Genomic DNA, 23643 nt, shown 5'->3' on the forward strand with positions numbered 1-23643 from the left:
CACAATGTCAAAAGTTTTTGATACCAAATCATAGCATGGCTTTTGCTATGGTGTTCGTCAAGGTCTTGGTGTCTGAATATTTTTTTGATTGTTTTTATCAATTAGCACCAAATCTGTGTGACATCTCCTGCTGACCTGCTATCTCCCCCTAAAGACCCCCTGTACCCCCCTAAAAAAGACCAAAACGGGTCTAATGTGGGTCTCAGAGGGTTGAAAATAGCATTTCTTTATATAAGAACCTGCCATGGTGACAGGTGACCTGAAATCTTTACCTGCCACAGCCAACATTCACCCTGTATTTGGCAGGTGACAGGTGCTAATTTCATTCCCTGGCTGTGAAATTCAGGCCAGTGATCCAGGTTAAGAAGCTGCTGAGCTGAAGGAAGAGGCAGTGTTAGGTCATGACAAAATAGCGAGCAGATACAGAAAAATGTTAAATGTTATTAGAATTCAATTCAATTCAATTCAATTCAATTTATTTTTGTATAGCGTCAAATCACAACAGAAGTTATCTCAAGACGCTTTATATATAGAGCAGGTCTATGACCGTACACCATAGTTTAGAGACCCAACAGTATCCACCAAGTGCACTGTGGCCAGGAAAAACTCCCCGATTACTGGGAAGAAACCTGGAGCTGAACCGGGCGCAGGGCGGGCGGCCAGAATGAGAAACAAATTTCAGAAACTATTCAGCCATGGATCTTTTCCTTGTTTTGTGGCAGGAACACAGCTGTTCTCAAAACCTTCCACAACATTTCATCTCCAGAATCTAAACAATCAATTTTAGTATCCTTTGAACAAATCCGTAGGAGCTATTTATTTTTTTGTTAGTATTTAGTTGTTGTTTTATTAACAATAATAAGTAGTATTGTTTGATTTATTATTCTAGAGACTTTATTTAAGTTCAATTTTTAGTTGAACTATTTTCTTGTTTACTATATTTAGTTTTTTGCGTAATTAGTATTTTAATTTCTTTTGTTCTTCATAAATTGGGTAACACTGTGGGCACAACTCAAAACGTTATGCTACTAAAATAGATTTAATTCATAGTAGGATATTGGTTTTATTTATTGTAGGTCTCAGAGGGTTAAAGAAACAAATTAATTAATAAAATCATCAAATTAATAATCAAGTTTTACAACTCAAAATGTTATAGGCTACTAAAATAGATTTAAGGGGAGTTATAATTTAAGAGGAAAGTTCGTACCTACTCCTTTTCGGACACTATTACTCGTGTTTTGTTTGTTATTATTTTGTATCTGTTTTTATTTATTTTTTATGTTCGAAATAAAGTCATTCATTAATTCATTCATTAATTCATTCATTAATTCATAGTAGGATATATTGGTTTTATTTTGAAAGCTGATCTTCCGGTATCATCCTGCTACCTGTGTGTCTTTGACGCAGCTGAGAGAGAGAGAGCGAGAGAGAGAGCGAGAGAGAGAGAGGTTTAGTTTACAGTGTGACAGACTTACACGGGGACTCATTGGACTAATCGTTGCCCCGGTTCTCTGTCAGTCGGTACCGGTAGTGTTAAACTGAACACCGGAGGATTTCATCCCCGTTAAACCGTCCCGTGGCTCCGCAACACTCCCGCAGGTTTAAAGAGGAGCAGACAGGACGTGTTGGTGTTGGAGCTGCTCCACATCTCTCTGTGGTGAGTATAGGACCGCATGCAGGCTGATGCTGTTGTGGGCCCGGTGGAGGAATATGTGTCAACTTAAGCTTTAGCTCCCAGTAGGGGACTGTGTTTTTATTTTATAAATGCGCATCCTTGTTATCATGCTGCCCGTGTCTTCTCTCCTCTCTCCTCTCATGTGTTGGCGCAGGCTGCTCTGCTCTGCTCTGCGCTGTCATGTTATTGTGGCTGCAGCCAGCAGGCATGTTGACAGTAGAGGGGGGTTGGACGGGTCCCAGATGGGCAGCAGGCAGCACCTATGCAGGGATAACTGAGCACAGTGAAGGAGCACAACAATCCTAATACATGCCAGTATATTATGACTTCAAGTGTTCCTGTGGTACTGTGATGGTGTATTTATTATAGTCCTATAATAACACCACACAGACAAGATGATGCAGTTATTGTGCTCTTTGTATATGCATATAGGACATTCTTGAAGGCTGCACATATTGTGAAAGAGAGTCCAACAGAAAAAAAATCACTATATTGTTCCTGTATTATTTTAATTTATAGGGACTTACCATATCTATATAGCACCTTATGCTACCCTTTATAATATTTTCTGTCATATTTACTTCCCAACCTGGGTACTAAGGTTTCCTGCAAGGAGTTGCAAGTATATTCTAAGGGGGTCTTGAGAATATTAGGATAGGGGGAAAAAAACATGTTTCTGCTACTTAAAATGATGTAGTGTTGTCACAATACTGGATTTTCTAACTTTGACACAATACCTTGAAAAATATTGATATAAATTTTTGATACCGCGGGGAAAATTGACACAACATTGAAGGAATACAATTTAAAATTTGTATTAAAAGATTAATAGCGGTGTATGTGGGAGAAGAGAGAGCAGAAAGGGCAGCTCGTACCCGTGTAACGATACTGCAGAAAATGAGTATTGAACGATTGAAATATTCAGTATCGATATGTATTGATGCTAGGGCTGTGTATTGGCAAGTATCTGGCGATACGATACGTGTAGCAATTCAATATATTGCGATATATTGCGATACTGTAAGCAAGGCGATATATTGCGTTTTTTTACTAATTTAACTTTTGGAAAACTTTAACAGTTTAAAGAACACACCTTTTAATAAACCAGTTTTGAATAGGCAAAAATATGCAAAAGAAAAAACCTGCATGTTTTTTTACCTAAAAACTGCATGTGATTATCATAAAGTGGGCATGTCTGTAAAGGGGAGACTCGTCGGTACCCATAGAACCCATTTTCATTCACATATCTTGAGGTCAAAGGTCAAGGGCCCCCTTTGAAAAGGGTCATGCCAGTTTATCCTCGTCAAAACTTAGGGCATGTTTGGAGCGTTATTTAGCCTCCTTCGCGACAAGCTTCTATAAGATGCTTGATACCAATGGATTCCTTAGGTTTGCCAGTAACTTCTAGCTTTAAAACTCAGCCCGCAACAACCTCCCAAAGATCGAATAGCAGCCCGAGCCTGACGGTGGGCTGTTGGATTTTTAAGAGGTTAATTCAAAATCTGTACGGTGTTTTGGAGAATCGATACAGTATCGCACAACATGATATCGCGATAATCGTGTGTATTGATATGTTCTTACACCCCCTATCGATACCTGGATATCTTTGACTGACTACACCTCTGATTTTTACTTTTTATGGTATAATTTCAGGCTTATATAATCAAATCTGTAAGTGGTGATTTGCCAAACAGTTAGAAACTGTTGCATTATTGTGCCATTGGCGACCAAATTTTTGTCTCTAATTGCTTACCATCGGCAGTTTGTCCAAAATATTTGCCTGTTACCTAACTTATCTTCGACACATTGATATCAAATGTACCAGGAAACTGATTCCAGCTAACCACAGACTTGATAACCCCCATATCAGGCTCTGAGAGCGGAGCAGCTCTCATAACAGGTCCTTGACCTCGTATGTGTGTTTATTTATGTGCACACTTTACTACCTTGTGAATCAATACACCACCAGCACCTTGAACAGTTACACAACCGACCTCAAAGCGTGCACGAATGCTACACTACTGTACATTGTCAGAACATCAAGTGCATTTTCTCAACTTGTAATTCACCCATCACCTGCTTTAAACCAACCAAGTGATTATACACACACACACACACACACACACACACACACACACACTCTTGAGGTAAATAAGAGGTCTGGATTTTAGATGAGCAGATCCAGGCCAACACACCCGCTCAGCACCACACTACAGCCTACATTGATCTCACCTAACCTGCCCTGTCAGTGTGCCACAGCCGTCTGTATGTATGTGTGTGTGTGTGTGTGAGTGTGTGCACATGAAAGCAGGCACAAGTGAGTATGTGTCTCCTTTCATGGCTTCAGTTGTTGAAACATCAACACCTACAGTGTTGTCAGTGTCGAAGAATTCAGCAGTTTACTTTTGTGTCTGTGAGTGTGTGAGAAAGCGAGGCAGATAGAGATGTCAGTTTCCTATTAAAAGAAAAATGACTCACACTTTTCTCACAGGAACAATCCCCCAACTGAGGATCATATAAAAAAACCCTAAGAGCTCTTTACGCTTTCAAAGTTTCATTTGAGAAACCACAGACTGCCGGTGGGTTAGAGACGTTTTTTTTTACTGTGTCTAGTTATGTTGATAGGCGTGTTCCCTGGCAACAGTTTCCAGTTGTATCTGTGAATCCAGGTGAGTGGGACACACCCGGGCGAAGATAACCTCCCAGGAATGTTCTTCCTGCCTGCACATTGTGTGTGTTTTTTCAGTTTCCGCGTGCTCGGAGTCGGTACACAGGTAGATTCTTGGAAGAGGAATGCCATGCCTCCCCTGGAGGCGTTGTTTCATAATCAGGGCTGTGAAGCACACACGGCATGACGACGGTAGCGTCTGGTGAACGGAGCGGAGGGAGGGTTAGACGTGTGCACAGCGAGATGATTAGTTTGGAATAGTTTTGTTCAAATGATGCAACATTAATTATGAAAAACTAAATATAGCAGAGAACCATTGGACAATCATGTAATAGAGCTGAAGAAAATAGTCAATTAATTCACAAGTAGATTAACAGGATATTAATCGGCAGTAGTTTTAATAATCATTTAAGTCATTTAATCAAGAAAAAATTTAATATTTGCTGGTTCCTGGTTCTCAAATGTGACTATTTTTTCGAGTTTTTCTCTGTTTGATATCATTGTCAATTGAATATCTTTGGGTTTAGGACTGTAAGTCTGACAAAACATTTGAAGACGTCACCATGGGATTTTAAGAATTTTTTACTCTCCTTTTAATCATTTCATACACTTAAACAATTAATTTACTAATGATATAAATATCAACAGATTAATCGTAATAGTACTTTCAAACTACTAATACTAGTACTTTTCAGAACTGTGTTACTGAACCATGGTAAGAGTTAGGGTTAGTGTATAAACTAGGGCTGTCAACCAATTAAAATATTTAATCACGATTAATCGCAAAACAATCGCACATTTTTTATCCGTTCATAATATACCTTGACTTCTTTGTCAAGTATTTAATACTCTTATCAACATGGGAGTGGGCAAATATGCTTGCTTTATGCAAATGTATGTATATATTTATTATTGGAAATTGCATGTGATTATCATAAAGTGGGCATGTCTGTAAAGGGGAGACTCGTGGGTACCCATAGAACCCATTTTCATCCACATATCTTGAGGTCAGAGGTCAAGAGACTCCTTTAAAAATGTCCATGACAGTTTTTCCTCGCCTAAATTGACACATTATGCGGTACCTCTTAAACATCAGCATGTTAACAATGTCATTGTGAGCATTGGTAGTCATGTATGTGCAGACTTGCAGAGCTGTTATGGTTATGTAATTATGATACTGACATGCGGGGAATGTGGCATGAGGACAACCGTCCATCAGACAGGTTCATGATTCAGTTCAGCCGGAATTCCTCCAAAGCAGTGACGCAGTGTCATATTGTCGTTATGATTGGGTGAATTTTGATTCCCGCCCTTTCTTGTACCATGTTCACCCTCAGATCACGAGAAGATGGGATTGAATTGAGCACCGGCAGGCAGCGCAGCAGGACAGAGCTCTGTGAATATTTGCTGTCACCATCCAGCAAATCCCTGAAGATCCCTCCAGAGACCCAGACGAAACCGCCGCCTACAAACCTCACCTAACTTCAACCTACTCGGGAGGAGATGGAGAACTGACCGGAGACCAGCAGGCAACAGAAGGCAGCTCTTCCTTCCCCCTGTCCACCAGCAGCCATGGCGGGGCTCAAACGTCATCGTGATGGGAAGATCGCCGGGCTGTATGACCTGGACAAGACGCTGGGCCGCGGACACTTTGCTGTGGTCAAACTGGCCCGACACGTCTTCACTGGGGAAAAGGTGCGCTCGTCCATGTCTGAACATGCAGAGAGGAATGCTTTGAAATCAGTGAAGGAATTTTGTTGATATTTAAATAGCTGTCAGCCTCACCCTGAGAGACAGACATACCAGAGAAGGGTGACGAGTAACGCTCGTAGGCATTTGAGTAACGTCTGTAAAGTGAGATGAGTGGATTGATTTGCCAACGTATTGTGTTGATCTTGGCTTTTGTGAATGTCTTAGCATCACATGATTGTCTTAATGTTGATTCTAGAGATGTTTCCCAACTGATAAGACCAAACACTACATACTTTTAGTAACTTTCCTGTTTGATAATCATCTTTAGTATCGGCACTACACATCAGCAATTAGCTGCTTCAATCCAAAAGCGTCAATAGCCTGTAAAGCAGGGGTTTGCCAACCTTAGGGGGTCGCCAAAGATCACAGGGGGTGCGACAGGATTTGTCTGTTCTGAGGTTGTCAAAATATTTTTTTAAAATTAAATATTTTTTAATGTATAACTAAAATCATAATAACATGCTTACTAGATAATTTATACAAAAATATCTGTATATAGAACTATTTGAAAAGATATATATTTCTTTGCTACAAAATCTAATTAAATATTCAGCTTCGATCCATATTTGTTGGCGTTTAGCATTTCAAAGACAACATTTTCACTGTGGTCAAAAACCTATTTGCTCTCCCACTTGACTCACACAAAGCAAGGCACGCACCTGTATTAACGGGGCAGTCTAGCAGCAAACAACACCACAAATTACATTTATTTAACCACAATAAGAAAAAATCAATTTCAGCTGCAACACTAATATAGTAAATGAATTAAGTCTTTCCAAAAACGTAGCAAGACATTATTTATGTTGACCAAACTGACGAGTTATATTCATTAAAGCAAGTTGATTTAATAAAAAAAGACTAATTTAATACACTGAACCACTTAATTCAAACTGAGGATTTGCAGTTTTTTTTTGGGTGATGACGTCGGGGGCGGGGGGGTCTCAGCTCTACAGTATGCAAAAGCTGCTGCCGATAGTTGTAGATTCATCAGTTCTCTTTTTCTCTTTACGTTGCTCTTCTAGGTCGCAGTGAAGGTGATAGATAAGACTAAGCTGGACCCGGTGGCGCGCGGGCACCTATTCCAGGAGGTGCGATGCATGAAGATGGTGCAGCACCCCAACGTGGTGCGCCTCTACGAGGTCATCGACACGGCCACCAAACTCTACCTCATCCTGGAACTGGGGGACGGAGGAGACATGTACGACTGCATCATGAAGCACGACGGAGGCCTCACTGAAGAGGTGAGTGGGGTTGTGGGCAACAATGTGGCCATGAGGTTGAATATAGACCTGGACTGAAGTGTCCTTGACTTAGGGGCTCTCTACCATCTCCAGGGGTTGCTCAAGATAAAGCAAAAGAACGGAGATCAATAAAGTATCATATTAATATTAATTCTCCTAAGACTCTCCAGGGAAGAGAATTTGAATCTACTTCTTTTTTTTACAATTTTAGTTGAGACTACTTTGTGGGAATGCAGTGAAGGACACTTCAAAGGTAGTTAGAAGCTCACCAATGCATCGCGCATACAGATTTCTTTAAAGTTAATCAATTCCAGACACCAGGAGGCAACCGTGTGACATTGAAAGCTGTAACATTACAAGTTAAGCAGGGAAAAGGGATGAGATGTTCTCAAACTCTGCAATGGTAGCAGTGGCTTTTTTATAAACGTTTTATGTACCCTTACTGGTTGGTTTTGTGGTAAAATAAGTTACAATAACAGTTGGCATGTTTTGTTAGATTGGTGCATGTTATACTGTGAAGAATTAGTTGTGATATTGAAAATTCTATAAAATATGCTAAATAAAGTCCACAAAAACAGTGACATTTATAAAGTCATAAACTGGAGGAGAAGGGATTCTTGCGCACAGTAGATCAGCCGAGTCAAAGTGAAACAACGTTGACGCAATATATCAAAGTCCGCGATTCCCTGCATAGATTTGGCAGCTCTCAAGATGAAAAAGATACATTTGCTCCTTCGTACACGCCCCTCAGTAAGTTACTTTTTTAATGTGGTCCGCTCTAATTTGTGCACTGAGAAACCGAACCAGACTAAATAGAAAACTAACCAAAAGTATCAATTTCACTCTGATTGGAAGTAGCCAAACGGACTATGGCTTGTAAAGGCGCCCTAAATCTATCGAGAAAGTCGCCAAGTCGACAACACAGACAGCCCGTCCCTTCAGGCTTCCCTCCAAAGTCACTCCCCCAAAATTATCATTATGAACGTAAACAACAAACGATGAAATGATTGGACAGGTTTATTACAGTCCTGCGACAGCCACAGATACCTTTCCTTCTTTTTTTGCTGTCGGGATGTAATGAGAAATTCAACAAATATAACAAAATAGTTTTTTGAAGATGATTACCAACCCTTGCTTAAAGGAAGTACTGTGCGCTTATTCGCTTTCTTGTACAGAGTAAGATGGACGGGAACATTTCATACCACTCTCTCTCATTTCTGTCCCTTAAGTATGGAGCAAGAGGCAGACGATAGCGTAGCTTAGCATAAAAACTGGAGTAGGGGGGCGGGAGACAGCTAGCCTGGTTTCGATCTTCTCATGTCTCAGCAAGAAGTGTTGAACTATTGCTTTGGAGTGTCTACAAAGGCATTGCTAGTTGTTGGTTGGCACTATTCATGCCACAAGCCAAACACATGTAATTCAGATGGTTCAGAGAATCTAAACGACCTATAGGTCTAGATGTGACTGTGCGTCTTGTTGTGTTTGCTGTCTTACAAACTCACAAACTGACATGCTTATTATGTCAAGATACATTACTAATGCTTGCTACCATTCCTGCCTCTCCTCCTCTCCAAGGTGGCCAAGTGTTACTTCGCCCAAATTGTCCACGCCATCTCCTACTGCCACCGGCTGCACGTGGTGCACAGGGACCTGAAGCCGGAGAACGTGGTGTTCTTCGAGAAGCAGGGCGTCGTCAAGCTCACCGACTTCGGCTTCAGCAACCGGTTTCAGCCCGGGAAAACACTCAACACATCCTGCGGCTCGCTGGCCTACTCTGCTCCCGAAATCCTGCTGGGGGACGAGTACGACGCTCCCGCTGTGGGTAAGTCTAAAGGGCTGACAGCCTGGGTGACGTAGCGGGGGAGTTATCTATGCTGATTTATCAAAGTTACAGCTTTTACCTCCAACGGGACGGGACGCTGCCTCGGTCCGTAGTCCAGTGTGCGTTTCCCAGCAGCAGGACACGCTGTCCTCTAATGTATATCAGCCTGGTTTAACTTTCACATTCACACACTCTCTGACCCACTGATAGCTCTGGATGCACTTTGACCATACTGTATGACCCACAGTACCCTGCAGACAGCTGGCAGCCTTATCAGCCAGCTGATAGAAGGAAGCTCAGATCGCGTTAGTGTACCAGGCAGTTTGGAAATTAGACTATAACTTAACCCACAGAATTGCCTCGTCCTACACCTGCAGTTTATTTTTTGTCTGCGGGTTTCCGTTCATTGACAGTCATGGCCTTTCTGTGTATAATAAAATCTGATATCAGATCAGGCTGAAATTGGTTTCCTCAGCACTCTCCAGCACCATCACCTACCCCTCCGTCTCTCCCATCGATAGTGGTACCAATCCTTGCTGAGCCACAGCTTAGATATTCAATCAAAATGTAATGGAAAAGAAATGAAACAGAGGCGTGCAGATTCGAAGGGGGGGGGAGAGAAACAAGAGTGAAAGAGGCAGAGCGAGAAACAGCATCAGTAGTCCCTCTGTCTACCCAGAGGCCACTGCGTCAGAGCAAGGGAGAAGCATTTTCTGTTTTTCTGACTGAGTGGATTCGCAGTGGCTATTTTCTTCTTCTGTCTGCCTTCTCTCTTTTTATGGCAAAGCAGATATGTCGCTCCTTTAAGTATTGGAAGTGGAGTAATAACAATGATTTGACTGCATGTGTGAGGTCAGCTGTCCTGTAAAAGCCTGTCTGACCCAGATGACAAATCAGATGTTGGCGGACATGTTCAGTGCACGTGTGTTCATGTCCTCTGGTGTGTTCATGCCGCCCGTGCCGCTATTGTTCATTCAGCTGAGATGATGATGTTTTGATGGCGGGGGATTATCCACCCAGCCGGGATGTACTATTGTGTGATTCTATCAGGCTGAACGGAGGCCAGAAGTCCCGACATTCGGGGCTTTGCGGTAACCTGGCCCGGGATGGCATCGCTGCCAAGACACCTGCCGACAGTCGGTTGGGGTGCTGAGGTTTGCTGGTGACGTGCCAGGTGGCGGCGAGCCCGGTTTTGTCGCAGAGATAAAGAGGCTGCTGTCCTCGCTCGCTAGTCGGACCTGTTTGGAGTTTTGTTAATCTTTTGAGGAAGTGCTGAAAATAAGTTGAGATGAGAAGTGATCCAGAATAGAGGGAGTATGTTGCACCAGCAAAAAAGCAGAGAAAAAGCTATTTATTAATCCAAGGTGATAGATTGCTTCTACCAGCAGAAACCCTTTCGGTAACACTTTATAGTAACCATCAATAATAAATGGTAAATTGATGTCTGTCAGTGTGTCAGTGTGCTGACTTGACTATGACTTGCCCCAAACTGCATGTGATCATCATAAAGTGGGCATGTCAGAGAAAGGGGAGACTCGTGGGTACCCAGAGAACCCATTGTCATTCACATATCTTGAGGTCAGAGGTCAAGGGATCCCTTTGAAAATGGCCATGACAGTTTTTTCTCACCAACATTTAGCATTAGTTTGGAGCGTTATTTGACATGTTTGGTACCAATAGATTTCTTAAGTTTTCTAACCTAGGTGAGAACACATTAAAAAAAAAGCGTAACATAAATTATAGCAGTACTTATTATTAGGAAACATTATTAATTATCATTTCTTTGTCTGATAACAGTAAAATAACTTTCAAAAATATTAACGAAAGTTTAATTAAGTATCAATTTACCATTTAATAATGATTATTATAAAGTGTTACCACACTTTCTTTATCATTCCCTCACATGTTTACTGTAGGACTAAGGCTGCAAATAACAATCATTTTTTATTATTGATGAATCTGTTGTTTACTTTCTCAATTAATCGTTCAATAAAATGACAAAAAAAAAAGGTGAAAAACACTCTCCCAGAAGGAGTGAAACAGTGAGTGAATATAATGAATTTTGAGGACTGAATAATATGTGAAATGTTATTTTTATGCAGCGAATTAGAAGGAATTAACAGGTTTAACACAGTGAACGAAGTGCTATGAAAAGATGCCTGCCTCTATTTGCCTCTGATGTTATGCAGTGTGTGGGCTCTCTCCTTTTTTTGTCTCCAGTAAATGGAAAAGTTAAATATAGATTTTTTCTTCCTCTTCAAGAAGCACAAGCTGCACTTCAGAAAAATTAACTTACCTAATAGCAATTACAAAGAGCATATCCTGGACGCATGCATAATTTAGAGCATATCTGTGCATAGTGAACATGCACAAGTGGGAGGACTTTGTAGAAAAAGATATTACATAATGATCAGCATGGACAGGATGCTGGACTTGGCCCACTCGGGGTTAACAGTGTCAAGACATAAAGAAGTGCTTGTTGGTTATCTGAGGGAAGCAATTAGTGTTAAAATGCAACGAGAGGCAACATGAAGGGGATGTTTACACTCCCAGCTGTCGCCAATAAGTAGCCGCCGTCGTTACATGTAGCTCAAGTGAGGCTAATGTGCAGTGACGCGAACGGGCGTTATCCAGTGATGTGTCAGCCATCTGGTTTATAAATAAAGTTATCGAGGAAGGAAGTTTGGCGGACCGCTGCTGACGCAAGTAATGAGGGAGCAGGGTCACGGTTGCTAGGATACGTTGGCTAGGGGTAAGATGGTGGTGGGGACTGCAGCAGCGTTTTTTTGCTCCCTCCATCAGCAGTATGAGACGCTCCTTCACAGCCTCGGAGCAATAAATACTCGCCACCCACAGTAAACTGGCACATTTTACTTTGCCAGATTGAAATCTCCAGCGTATCCTGGCAAACTGCATGATGGGAAAGACACAGATCACCGGGGGGTGCTGTGGAGGACAAACCCACTTTAGTTTACCCAGTTTACAACCTTTGTTTTTGCAGAATTAATATCAAACTGATGCTATACGTGAGCATCGATACGTCTGCTGTTGTCTTTTGGAGAAGAAGTCAACAGCTTCACAGGAAGTTATTTTACATTTCTGGTTAATATTCAGAGGAAGAACTGATAATTGGCCTGAGCAGTTTTTGCAGCAATGGCAGAGAAAGCTTCATCAACAGAGAAAAAGTCACTTTGTTTGATCAAATAGTGATGTAGACGCAGCAATAGGCACTTACTACCAGAAATGCCACTAAAAAGACAGGTAGTAAACCCCAAAGACTGGCACTTTAAAGCTGCAATAATCAATATTTTTTTACAACAATTAGTCAAATGACTATCTGCAATGTTAAAGCGGTCGCTCATGGTGACAAACCCACAGAGAATTATCACCCAACTCTGCAGTTCACCTCACTTTCACAAAGCTTTTCAGCGTCTTCGAGGTCATTGTTTTTGTTTCACAGCCCACAATTTTTACTGTTGTGGTTCACTCTCACGGCTCTCATCAACCCTCCAGCTGGTAGTTAAAGTCAGTCAAATTAGTCAGCATAATGATGTCAGTAACAAGAAACAACGTGTGGTTCAAGCATCATCACAAGTTTCATAAATGTAAACAGTTTTAATCATATTGTTACAGCAGCTGGAATGATTTATTACTGCGGACTTGAAATCAAATTATTAAAAGATTAAATGAATGTCCTGTTTGTAAAGAATAAAAATCACTTTATCCAAGGCTGGATGGTATAGCCGGCAACTGGCCCTGAATTTTCCCGTTATTCTGGGAAAATTTACTGTTTGGTATCTCCAATAACAATAATAAAACACATAATCAATTTGATGATTATTTTTGCAAAGTATCACATTCATAAATCCAAATTTAACCATTCTAAACCTTTTTTAAAAAAAATAGTATCAAAAAATAAAACTAAACAGCAGGCCTACTTTAAAGTGGCACTTCTTAAGATTTCAGTCCTGGTCGATTTCGAATTTCTATTTGAGTGAAAACAATGGACTTGTGCTCAGAGTTTATCAGACTGGAGTCTTTTTGTTGATACATCAGCATAGAAATGGAACAGAAGAAATATATTTCTATGTACATGAGCTTCAAGTTTTCAGAATTGTGTGCATACTTCCATTTCTTGTGTATAACATTATTATTACAGCATTATCTTCTGGGAATGTCACCACAGACACTCAGTTTGTAATACTGCAAACATATAAATATTGCAATACTTTCATCAGTGGGCCATAAGCTCAATCACCAGTGCGTTACCTCCTTCGGCGACAGATAGTGACTCAACAGACATTTATGTAAATGAAAATCTTTGAGATTTTCACTTTAAAAGGCTCTGATAGATTGGTCATATGCTACCGGCACAGAACCAAATGGCAGACAAACAAGATTAGCAACTAGCTGGCCAGAAACACGACTCAGAATTAATACAAATGTTGCTGTCTGCTGGATGTGTATAGCAGAGCTGCAATGATTAATTGATTAGTTGTCAACTATTAAATGAATCGCCAACCATTTTTCTCTGATTCCAGCTTCTTAAATGTGAATATTTTCTGGTTTCTTTACTCCTCTATGAGAAGAAAACTGAATATCTTTGAGTTGTGGACAAAACAAGATGTCATCTTGGGCTTTGGGAAACACTGATGATCAACCATTTTCACCATTTTCTGACATTTTATAGACCAAACAACTAATCGATTAATCAAGAAAATAATTATAGTTTATAAGGTGATATGTTAATGTTGTGTTTTACAGCTTGTTCTGCTGCCCCAAAGTGGCCCAAAAAATCAATTAACACAGCTTTAAAAATGGAGAAAGATATTGTAAATCAACTGACTCTTGCTGATATTCATGCTGCTCACAAAGAAGAAGAAATGCTATTTTATTTACCCACTGCATTATTTCATATCGCTCTACACGTAAAGCCCAAAATCTTGCTGTCATTTTTCCAGAGTCGCTGTGAAACAGAGGTCAACATACTGACTATGAAGCTTTTATGCCGCTGTCACTCTGCTCGTAGTCAGTGTATGACTGCAGGATGTGTGTCAGTGGACCATCCTGCTGACCAGAGTGCCAGTGAACGCCCCGAGCAAAAAACATTGCTCTTTTTTTAAAAGCGGTGGATAATCGGACCGAGAGAACTGTTCCACGAAATTAGCATTTGTGTGAAGCTCGGAGGGATGAACACGTTAACCCACTTTCCTGGGACTGTGTGTATGTGTGTGAGCATGACGCCGGCGGCAGAGCCTCACCCTTGGTTAGACAGATGTGTCCTAAGCCAGCGCATATTTATGGAAATGGCTCTGATCGAATGTGATTCATGCTTCATTTGAACCGGGGGGAGCTCTTGTTTTTTTAAAATGTAGGTCACTAAGCAGAAAGGATATATGGGCTTCACTTTGTTGGTCTGTCATCCTTTTTTCCCCCCCAAATCTCACTCAGTTCTCATATTATGTGCACACAAGCATCTTTGGTATGAACAGACGGCATCCTCTCTGTGTCTCTGCAGATATCTGGAGTCTGGGGGTGATCCTCTTCATGCTGGTCTGCGGTCAGCCCCCCTTCCAGGAGACCAACGACAGTGAGACGCTCACTATGATCATGGACTGCAAATACACAGTGCCTCCTCACATCTCCCATGCCTGCAGAGAGTGAGTAACACGCACATACACGCACAGATGGATGGACGGAGTACTCTGCAGGTGCTGCATATTTCATGTTTATAGATGTGTGAAGACAAGAGAGGCGAAGAGAGAGAAGAAGAGGAGGAGGAGAAGGAGGCGACGGCCTCTCTTCTGCTGCCCCTCGTTGTCCTGCTTTCACTCGGCGCCGCAGTCAGCTGCTCCGCCAGAGATGCAGCGCTGCGTTAAAGTGTATCTAATGCACCCGTTAAAATCGGCCCTCTATTTTTAACATTGTGAGGGTTGAGCGATGCTTCAAAGCAGAACAGGGCAAAAAGAGGTGCTGAATACGCTTTTGAATGACTGCAGCTTTGAAAACACATTCATTAGTTGGTGTTGAGTTGAAATATTGGCAACACGTCCTGATTCATGTGTTTGTTTGAACCCCTTAAATAAACAGCACTTCCTATTTTGTGAGTGATTTAGCCAGTGAAGTTCGTGTTATCTTCGCTAGACTGCAAAACAAATGGTAAAGGTGGATAGCTTGTTTGTTTACAGGATTATCCCCCGTAAGGTTTGACTGATCTGGGCTTTATAAAGGTGCTCTATCCGATATTCAGAGGATTAATAAAGCAGCAAAACAACTATTTGCTATGTAAAGATATAGAGGAGTGATGTCTACCTGAGCAGAGAATGAAGTCGCTCTCCTTCTGCGTGTGTTGTAATCAGAGCCTCTTCTCGCTTTGTTGGGCCGGCCGCACGTGCCTTTTAGTGTATGTGAGCGTGCCCCACTGGCTACCTCATGGATGCCGCCCGCTATGGACTGCTCTTATACGGCGGTTACAGTCAATAACGGTCATCCCGACCGACGGCGTCGTTGCAGAAACGTAGCACCCACCCTCTGGTGTTGTGCCAGCAGAGTTATTGATCGATTACACCAAAAGTATGTTAAATGAATAAAGTGCATCTTACCGCTCTTGTTGGAGGTGGAAGGCATTGAACGGATTATTTAAAGATTATTTTTTACAACTTTTTTACAACCAGAAGTCGGTCTGTAAACTGTGACAGATGTTTACAGCAGACAGTTTGGGTTATCATTTTACCATTAGCCTTTATTTTCTCTTCCAGATAAGTTTGGCTAACCTGGGGGTTTGTTTAAAACCCGTCCAAATGCCCGCTCATGAACATATTTATCACAAATGCTATGGGAATATTAGTGTGTATCCGTAGGTCCTCCATAATACTGACCCCCTCTGTGACTCCCTCCAGCCTTATAGCCCGTATGCTGCAGAGGGACCCCAAGAAGAGAGCGACCCTAGAGGAGATCGGGGCCCACGAATGGCTTCAAGGTGTCGACCCCTCGCCGGCCACCAAGCTGTCCACCCCTCTGGTGTCCCATCGCAGCCTGTCGGAGGAGGAGCACGGCTCCATCATCCAGCGCATGGTGCTGGGCGGCATCGCAGACCGAGACACCATCACTGAGTATGTGTCATGCAGCATTGCAGCTATTCTCTCCTGTGTAATCTCCAAAAAAAAACGCCGTGGTTCACAAGTCCAACTAAAGCTTAATACCTGTGTGTGTTTTGGAATTCAAATTGATTTCTCTCTCCGTCTTCTCAGGGCTCTGGAGTCGAATCAGTACAACCACATCACAGCTACGTACTTCCTGCTGGCCGAGAGGATGCTGAGGGACAGGCAAGAGAAGGAACTGCACAGCCAGATACGATCACCCAGCCCCAGCAAGGCCCAGTTCAGGTACACACACACACCTCTTCCTGTTGGATTTTTGTTCCCGCTGTATTATCATTAGGCTCGGCTTTTAAACGGGAATGTTCTGGAGCTTGTCAGCAGCGTTTGGTACCAGTAATCCAGCCACGGTCGGCCGGCACAAACTCACAGTCTTACACGTTACATAATTCCGTGAGATGGACAGAGTGCTGTCAGTTTCCAAGAGACAAGTTTGACAGCAGATGGAGCCCTTTTTTTCAGCAGGGAATGAAGGACTGACTGAGAATAGAAGAGAGGTTGCAGATCAGCAACATTATCAGGGATGTGCCACCAAAAATATCTTGAAATAAAGGCTCATATTTTCCTTATTGAGAGAGAGAAAATTAAAGAGATTCATGAATGTTTATAAAAACAGGATGGCTTGCACTAAAATTGCAATCTTGCATATCTAGCAGCTAGATATCTGGTTAGTGTTTAGCGCCTATTCATAGTCTGCAACTCTGACCAAGCTACCTCTCTTTTGGTTCATTATCTCATACACCAAGCTGCCCGTCTGTAATCTATAATTAACCAAGCAGTCGCAATTATGTTGATTATCTCAACTGGTTTAGTGTGTTTTGCATCATGCAAATTCATTAGTTAAAGTTCCAGCTTTTAGACGACTCATGCAGATTCTTACTACTGAAATACAAAAGTGCAACGTGACCATTCCAATAAAAGGATAGTTTGGGTGTTTTGTAGTGGGGTTGTATGAGGTACTTATGCATAGTAGGTGTATTACCTACAGTAGATGGCGGTCAACACGCCCCCAGCTTACGGGGCGGCAACAAAACGTATTTTAGCCACCTCAAAGAAAGCCTCACCTAAAATAATCAATATCAGTTGTGTGCACGCTATATTTAGGATGTTTTCTTGCTGTCAGACAGCTATACAGTCTATGTTTCTGGTGGGGAAGTGAAGCTGTTATCTTTGCTCTTGCCAAAGCCACCAGACTCCATTGAAAAAAAACAGTAATTTTAGCAGTGTTAGACCAGCAACCCCCGTGTTCTGTGAGGTTCAAAACAAATTTTTTTCAATGGAGTCTGGTCTAGTTGGTGAGCGCGTAGATGGATACAACGGCTTCAGTTCCCCGTCGGAAGCGGCTGTCTTACAGCAAAGTAAAGTGTTTAAAATATTATAAATATAGCGTACACTTAAACTGTTACTGTCCAGAGTAGTACATTACTTCGGTTCCGTGCGGTAACTCCTGTCTGTTTCTCCAAACTGTGGGGCGTGTCGACTGTCATCTACTGTAGGTAATCCACTGACTATAGATAAGTACCTCAATCAACCCCACTTCAAAACACCCAAACTATCCCTTTAATCTGAACTTGATTGTGGGATTAAACCACTCAAACAGAATTAAATATTAACATTTTCTTCATTTGACATTCTTGTTCAAATATATCTAAATTATAAATGTTCAAATGATAATTTTTGGAAGTGTAAATATATAAATACAGTATTGTTTATTCTGTTTAACCCACTAAACCTTGTGTTCTGTGTGTGTTTAACTCTTCACAGGCAGTCCTGGCCCACCAGAGTGGATGTTCACCAGGATGTCAGTGACGGTTTGGGGGGTCCGACTATCTCCCACCCCGGGGGGCCACAGTCACCTGCCCGCAGTGCTGAGAGCCTCCACAAAGGCCCCCGGCCCAAAACGGCTCTGCTGGACGTCAGTCAGCGGCAGGAGAACCACAACCTGGCTTCCAGTCAGCAGCAGCAGCAGCCTGCACGACAGAACCAGGAGAGGGGGCTCAGGCCTCTGGTGAAGCCCCACTCCAACCCCCTCAGGCTGGGTTCCCTGACCTCGGTGGGGCCTTGCAAAACTCGTAGTCCCAGTCTTTTCAGCGTGGAGGAAGACGAGGAAGAAGAAGGGGAGGAAGACAAATGTTTACCCCCTTCTGCGCTACCTGCTCAGGTGGTGCTTCGCTGCAAAGCCTCTTCCTCATCATCTGCTTCCTCTTCTGGTAATCGGCTGACGTCCCGTATGAGCGCTCCAGTTCTTAACCAGATCCATGAGGAGGATAGAGAGGATGAGGAAGAGGAGGAGAGGAGGGAGATGCATGGGTTCGGCCCACCCAAACCCAGCCTCAGCCTCAATCTGAACTCTAGAATATCATCGCTCCCGACGCTCATATCATCGCCACAAACTGTTGGTTTGACAGCACCGGTCGCCGTTTTCACCCCCAGCTCAGAGACTAGCGACGACGACACGGAAAGTCACCACAAACCAGATACGGCGACTGTAGGTGGACGAGGGGATGAGGGAGAAGGGAGGAAGGAGGGTAGAGAGAAAAGGGGATCAGGGCAGGGCAGTCCCTCCAACTGTGCCAGTCCTGGATCAGGTTCGGCCCAAGGCAAGGGCACGGCCAAAGCTGCCAGCGGCCTGGTGGAAAGCTTAAAGCTGATGAGCCTGTGCCTGAGCTCGCAGTTCCACAACCTGACAGGGGGAGGGGGAGGAGGGGGCGGTGGGGGCAGTGGTGGTGGCGGCGGCAGCGGTGGCGTTGTCGTGGGGGACACCCAGGACCGCCCCATGTGGAGGATGTGCATGGGCGGCTCCACCGGTAGCCTGGATAAGGTCTCGCTCCTGGGTGGCCCGTCACCCAGGGGGAACCTGTACCACCACCAACCCCCGCTGGGAGACGTGCTGGCAGACCCGCTGCTGGAGGGCCCCTGCACGGGCACGCTGAGGCTGGGAGAGCTGGATCTAGCCCGGGAGAACCACCGGAACATGAAGAACCGCGTGCTGCAGATGCCTCTGAGCGACAAGACTCTGTCCGTCAACATCCACAGGAGCCCCAAGGAGGGTCTGCTCTGTACTCCCACCCCACACAGCTGCTGCCAGGTCATCTAGAGCGCCGCTGCATCAGCTGCCGCACCTCCACGCTCATCTATACATCCCCTTATCATCACCACTGGCTCACGACTTCACGTTATTTTTGCATTTTATGCCATTTCCTATTATTTAACACTTACGACGGATAACTGGGAGAACGACCAAATGCCTACTTTGCACATTTTAGAGACGCAAAAAGTCTCCATGGAGGACACTGGGTGCCATGCCAAGTATGTGAAGCACTTTCAGCAGATTAAACAGGACACTAAAGGGACATTTTAACCCACTGGTGGGTTTAGAAAAGAGACATTAAGTACAGATACAGAAGGTGCTCACATCCCTGCTCTTACACACTTAAATATATATACAGTATACTGTATGCACACATTTTGTGCACACCCACACCTACATCACTCTCTGATAAGCTGACAAAAAGGGAAAAGCTGATGTTTTATTATCATGTTACATATCGTCTTCTGTTGTACTCGATGCTGTTTTTTTAAATGCCATTATTTTTATCTGTTTTGAGATTTTATCCGCTTTTTTTATTCTGACTGAAAGTTACGCCTGTGTTTTCATTCAGAGGATGAAAATGGACAGGAGCACTTGAGTACGATGTTGGCACACACAGTATTTTGTAGTCGATCACTGTTTTATTTTTCTATCTTGCTCCGCAGACTCGGAAAGGAAAAGGCACACTCACTTGTCAAGTCTCTGCGCGGTTACACGGCGGAGTTTGTACATATGTGAATAACCTCCTAGCAGTACTCTGTACCCGTTGTATTGACGGTAAAGTTGTAAACCTAAATACTAGATACACCATTATGCTTCACTCCTACTGGATAATCAAGGTTTTGGTTGAACCCAGAGTTAGAAATGGCTGGAAAAGAAAATGAAACTAAATTATTATACTGGCAGCTCTTTAAATTCAAAGCGAAGGACCTCTGGGTGGAGCCGAAACCGTGTTCATCCCGTAGCTTTCCAGGATCCACTGTAGCCACTGTTGTAGCGTATTCCAAGACAAAAACAACAAAAGGGGTTTCAATACATAACAACGCCGCCTCGTCAAGTATCGGTCTGTGTAACTGGATGTGTGACCCACCCCTAGTGGAATATATAACTTGACAGTGCATGTGTTTTGCTGTAGCAACCTTACTCTTACCCACTGAGGTCAATCCACCTGCTGTATCTACCTACGTAACAGATTCAAACGGTCACTTTACTGTAGCCTCACAGCAATACCAGCGACTGCAAAATGTACAACAAAAATGGATGTGCCATAAAATCTGTCTTGAGCATATTGTACTGTACGTACTGTATATGATAGAGATCTATTAAAATGAAATGACGTGAACGAAGTCTGTTTCTTGGCTTTTGTTGAGTGAAAGTTGATCTGTGCACAGGTTTAGAGACAAAGAAAGAAAACTAAAATGACGTGTTGTTGTGCAACCATATTGAGGTAAATATGAGCAAATCAGTGTAAAAAAAAAAATACAAATATATGGCTTTTTGGAGAGTAAATTAATACGTACAGCATTGTTTTACTTGGGAATTTGGATGGACAAAAGTCTAAATTTTAAATACCATATAGACCATTTTGTAAAGAAATTTAAATTCACACTGGGTTTTTCTGTAAAAGCTAAACTCCTGTTTTTCCATGGCATCAAGAAAACGCTTAGTTGCTGGTCTTGTCCTGACACAGATTGATTTTGGTGATACTATTTACAGGTTTACCTCACCGTCCACCTTGTCCAAACTTGACCCCCTGTATCCCTCAGCCCTGAGGTCACTGATTCTGGCTTCAGGACTCATCATTGTACCTCATACAGCATGGTAGGATGGTCATCCCTCACTTTGCGTATAGGTTACAACATTGGTTCATTTTAGTCTGTAAGATCATCTCTGGCAAATGTCCTACTTACTTAAACTGGAAGTTTGTATTTCTGTTAAGCAGTTATAATCTCAGGTCACATAAATGGCTTCAGTTTAAAGTGCCTTCTATCAGTACAGATGCAGGTAAAACAAGCCTTTTACGACCACTATGGACCTGGTCCTGGAACGATCTGCAGGTCAAGCTTAAACTTGAGACCCTTATCTCTTTAAATGATTTTAAACATAGAATAAAGGAAGTGGTCACTGCTAGCTGCGGTTGCTTCAATTAACTAACAAACACTTGACCAACATGCTGCCCTGTTAATACACTGTATGATATTTCTTTTGTCGTACCAATTGTTGCTGCCGTGTTTCAATGTTGTTGTCTTGTTATGTGTTGGATGCTGCTATTTGACCCTGTCTTGACTAGGTCTCACTTGTAAAAGAGGTTTAAATGTCAATGTGACTTCCTAGTTAAATAAAGATTATGATGATTGTCTGACCAGGGCCGTATAGGGACTATTGAGGACATAATGAGGTTCAGGCTGTTCTCATTTCACACCGTTCGTAGCTACACCTACGAAAAGTATTGCACTGTATTTCATACATATCCCACAAGATCATTTTGTATTTAATCCACTTAATCATGAACCAGGGCCTACTGAAAGAGGCTTGGACACGGTCATGAGCTATGGGGTGGTTTTAATCTCTTTACTATGGATTGTTTGCTCTCCAGTACTTTTGCTTCATCTGCAATTTATTTTTTTGTTCATGTGTTGCCTAATTTTTGTGAATTTTGCCCCCAAAAACTGCCAGACTTAGTTGAGCATCACTTAAAGGGTATGAAGAGCCAGAGATGAAGGCAGTCGTCATTTTAATGCTGATTTTCTATTAGCAGTAAAGTGATATCCTGCCAAAGACATGACTTTTTGTTTGTCATCTCTGATATCTGTAAATAGAAAACAGGGATTATCTCTATGGAGGAGACTTGATAGAAAATAAGGGATCTGCGTGCAGGACTAATTCTCCCATTGTGTTTATTTTCCTGAATGGTCTCGTAGTTTCCCCCCAAACACTGCAGGGAGTTGTAATCTCTGCAACATCTGGGCTACTGTTCCACATCAGCCAGCTGGTAGGAAATCAGATCAGACCAGATAAGCTCTAGAGTCGACGCATAAACCCGTGTGACCCACAGACACACACACAAACATAAGCCATGTAGGATAACACACACACACACAAATGACAAGCTCGTCACGCGGGTTTCAAACAGTGAATGGACCACTGAGGGTAGTGTGTCAGAGGGAGGATGTCATGTGTAAGTCGAAGTACGTGCTGGAATCAAATCATCTACCCACAATGCAGCGAGACATTACCGCCATCTGATCTCTCTCTACCGCTCTCTGTACATCTCAATTAGTTAGTTTAATAGTTGCATTAGTTTCACAATAAATACCAAATATGTAGAACACGTTGGATGTGCCAAAGGTGTGGGCAACCCTGTGAGTCCACATTAGTCTCTGTGGTTAGATGCTGTGTGATATGCAGAGTATCAATCTGGCAGACTGGCAGGGAAACACCATCTACAGACGCTACGCTCACAGCAGAAGACAGATTATCTGATCGGGCATGTCAGTACAGTCTGTTAAAGTTAATCCTTTACTGACATACAAAACTGTATTTTCTGTTCCTTTAACTGGTATAAAAAAATACAATATCATCATCCGACATGTAGTGGTGGCGTAGTAGCCTCGTATAAAGAAGCACCTACAAATTGTACTTAAAGCTGCTTTAATCGTTAGAAAATGTCCACATAGATAAATCCTCGTCACAGCTCGGCACGACATAGTGTGCTGGTATGGTGTAGCCCAGTGTTTCCCATTAATTACCCAGACCTGCCACAGTTTCATAATGAACCAAAAACATGTGCTCCTGTTGGCAAACCCACCGGTCCCGCCAAGTTCTTCACAGATCTAGCCTCTTAATTTTGCTCTCAAAGTGCACCAGATTGATGCGTTTAACTTTAAAATGTACAAAATATTCTACGAGGGGAGCATGACCAGGTACTGACAAATGGTTAGATTAACCTCTTCAAAATCCAACGGCCGCTATTCTGTTTTTCAGAGGTTGTTGTGGGAGGGTTTTAAAGCTAGAGGAAGGTGGAATGATATGAAACTAAAAATCCTAATGAATCCATTGGCCCCAAACATGCCATTCTAGCTTTTCGGGAAGGAGGCTAAATAACACTTAAAAGTTTCGCTACATTTTGTCGAGGAAAAACTGGCATGGCCATTTTCAAAGGGGTCCCTTGACCTCTGACCTCAAGATATGTGAATGAAAATGGGTTCTATGGGTACCCACGAGTCTCCCCTTTACA

The 23643-nt window shown here is 42.6% G+C and overlaps 1 protein-coding gene across 1 annotated transcript; it reads left to right on the forward strand.

The window, feature by feature from the left end:
- The first annotated feature begins 1488 nt into the window (after positions 1-1488).
- LOC141754468 (SNF-related serine/threonine-protein kinase-like) lies at positions 1489-20752 on the forward strand. The gene is made up of 8 exons (XM_074613538.1): positions 1489-1657; positions 5681-6038; positions 7118-7336; positions 8912-9158; positions 14677-14818; positions 16058-16270; positions 16409-16543; positions 18080-20752. The coding sequence occupies exons 2-8, from the start codon at positions 5916-5918 to the stop codon at positions 19410-19412; spliced, it is 2412 nt and encodes an 803-aa protein (XP_074469639.1). The 5' UTR covers positions 1489-1657; positions 5681-5915; the 3' UTR covers positions 19413-20752.
- The last annotated feature ends 2891 nt before the right edge of the window (positions 20753-23643 follow it).

Source organism: Sebastes fasciatus, chromosome 17 (assembly GCF_043250625.1).
Source record: "Sebastes fasciatus isolate fSebFas1 chromosome 17, fSebFas1.pri, whole genome shotgun sequence".
Taxonomy (NCBI): Eukaryota; Metazoa; Chordata; class Actinopteri; order Perciformes; family Sebastidae; genus Sebastes; species Sebastes fasciatus.

Coding starts and splice junctions, on each gene's coding strand:
- LOC141754468 (XM_074613538.1), top strand. CDS start 5,916: ATGGCGGGGCTCAAACGTCATCGTGATGGGAAGATCGCCGGGCTGTAT. Junction 6,039..7,117: donor ACGTCTTCACTGGGGAAAAG/GTGCGCTCGTCC, acceptor TTGCTCTTCTAG/GTCGCAGTGAAGGTGATAGA. Junction 16,271..16,408: donor GACCGAGACACCATCACTGA/GTATGTGTCATG, acceptor CCGTCTTCTCAG/GGCTCTGGAGTCGAATCAGT.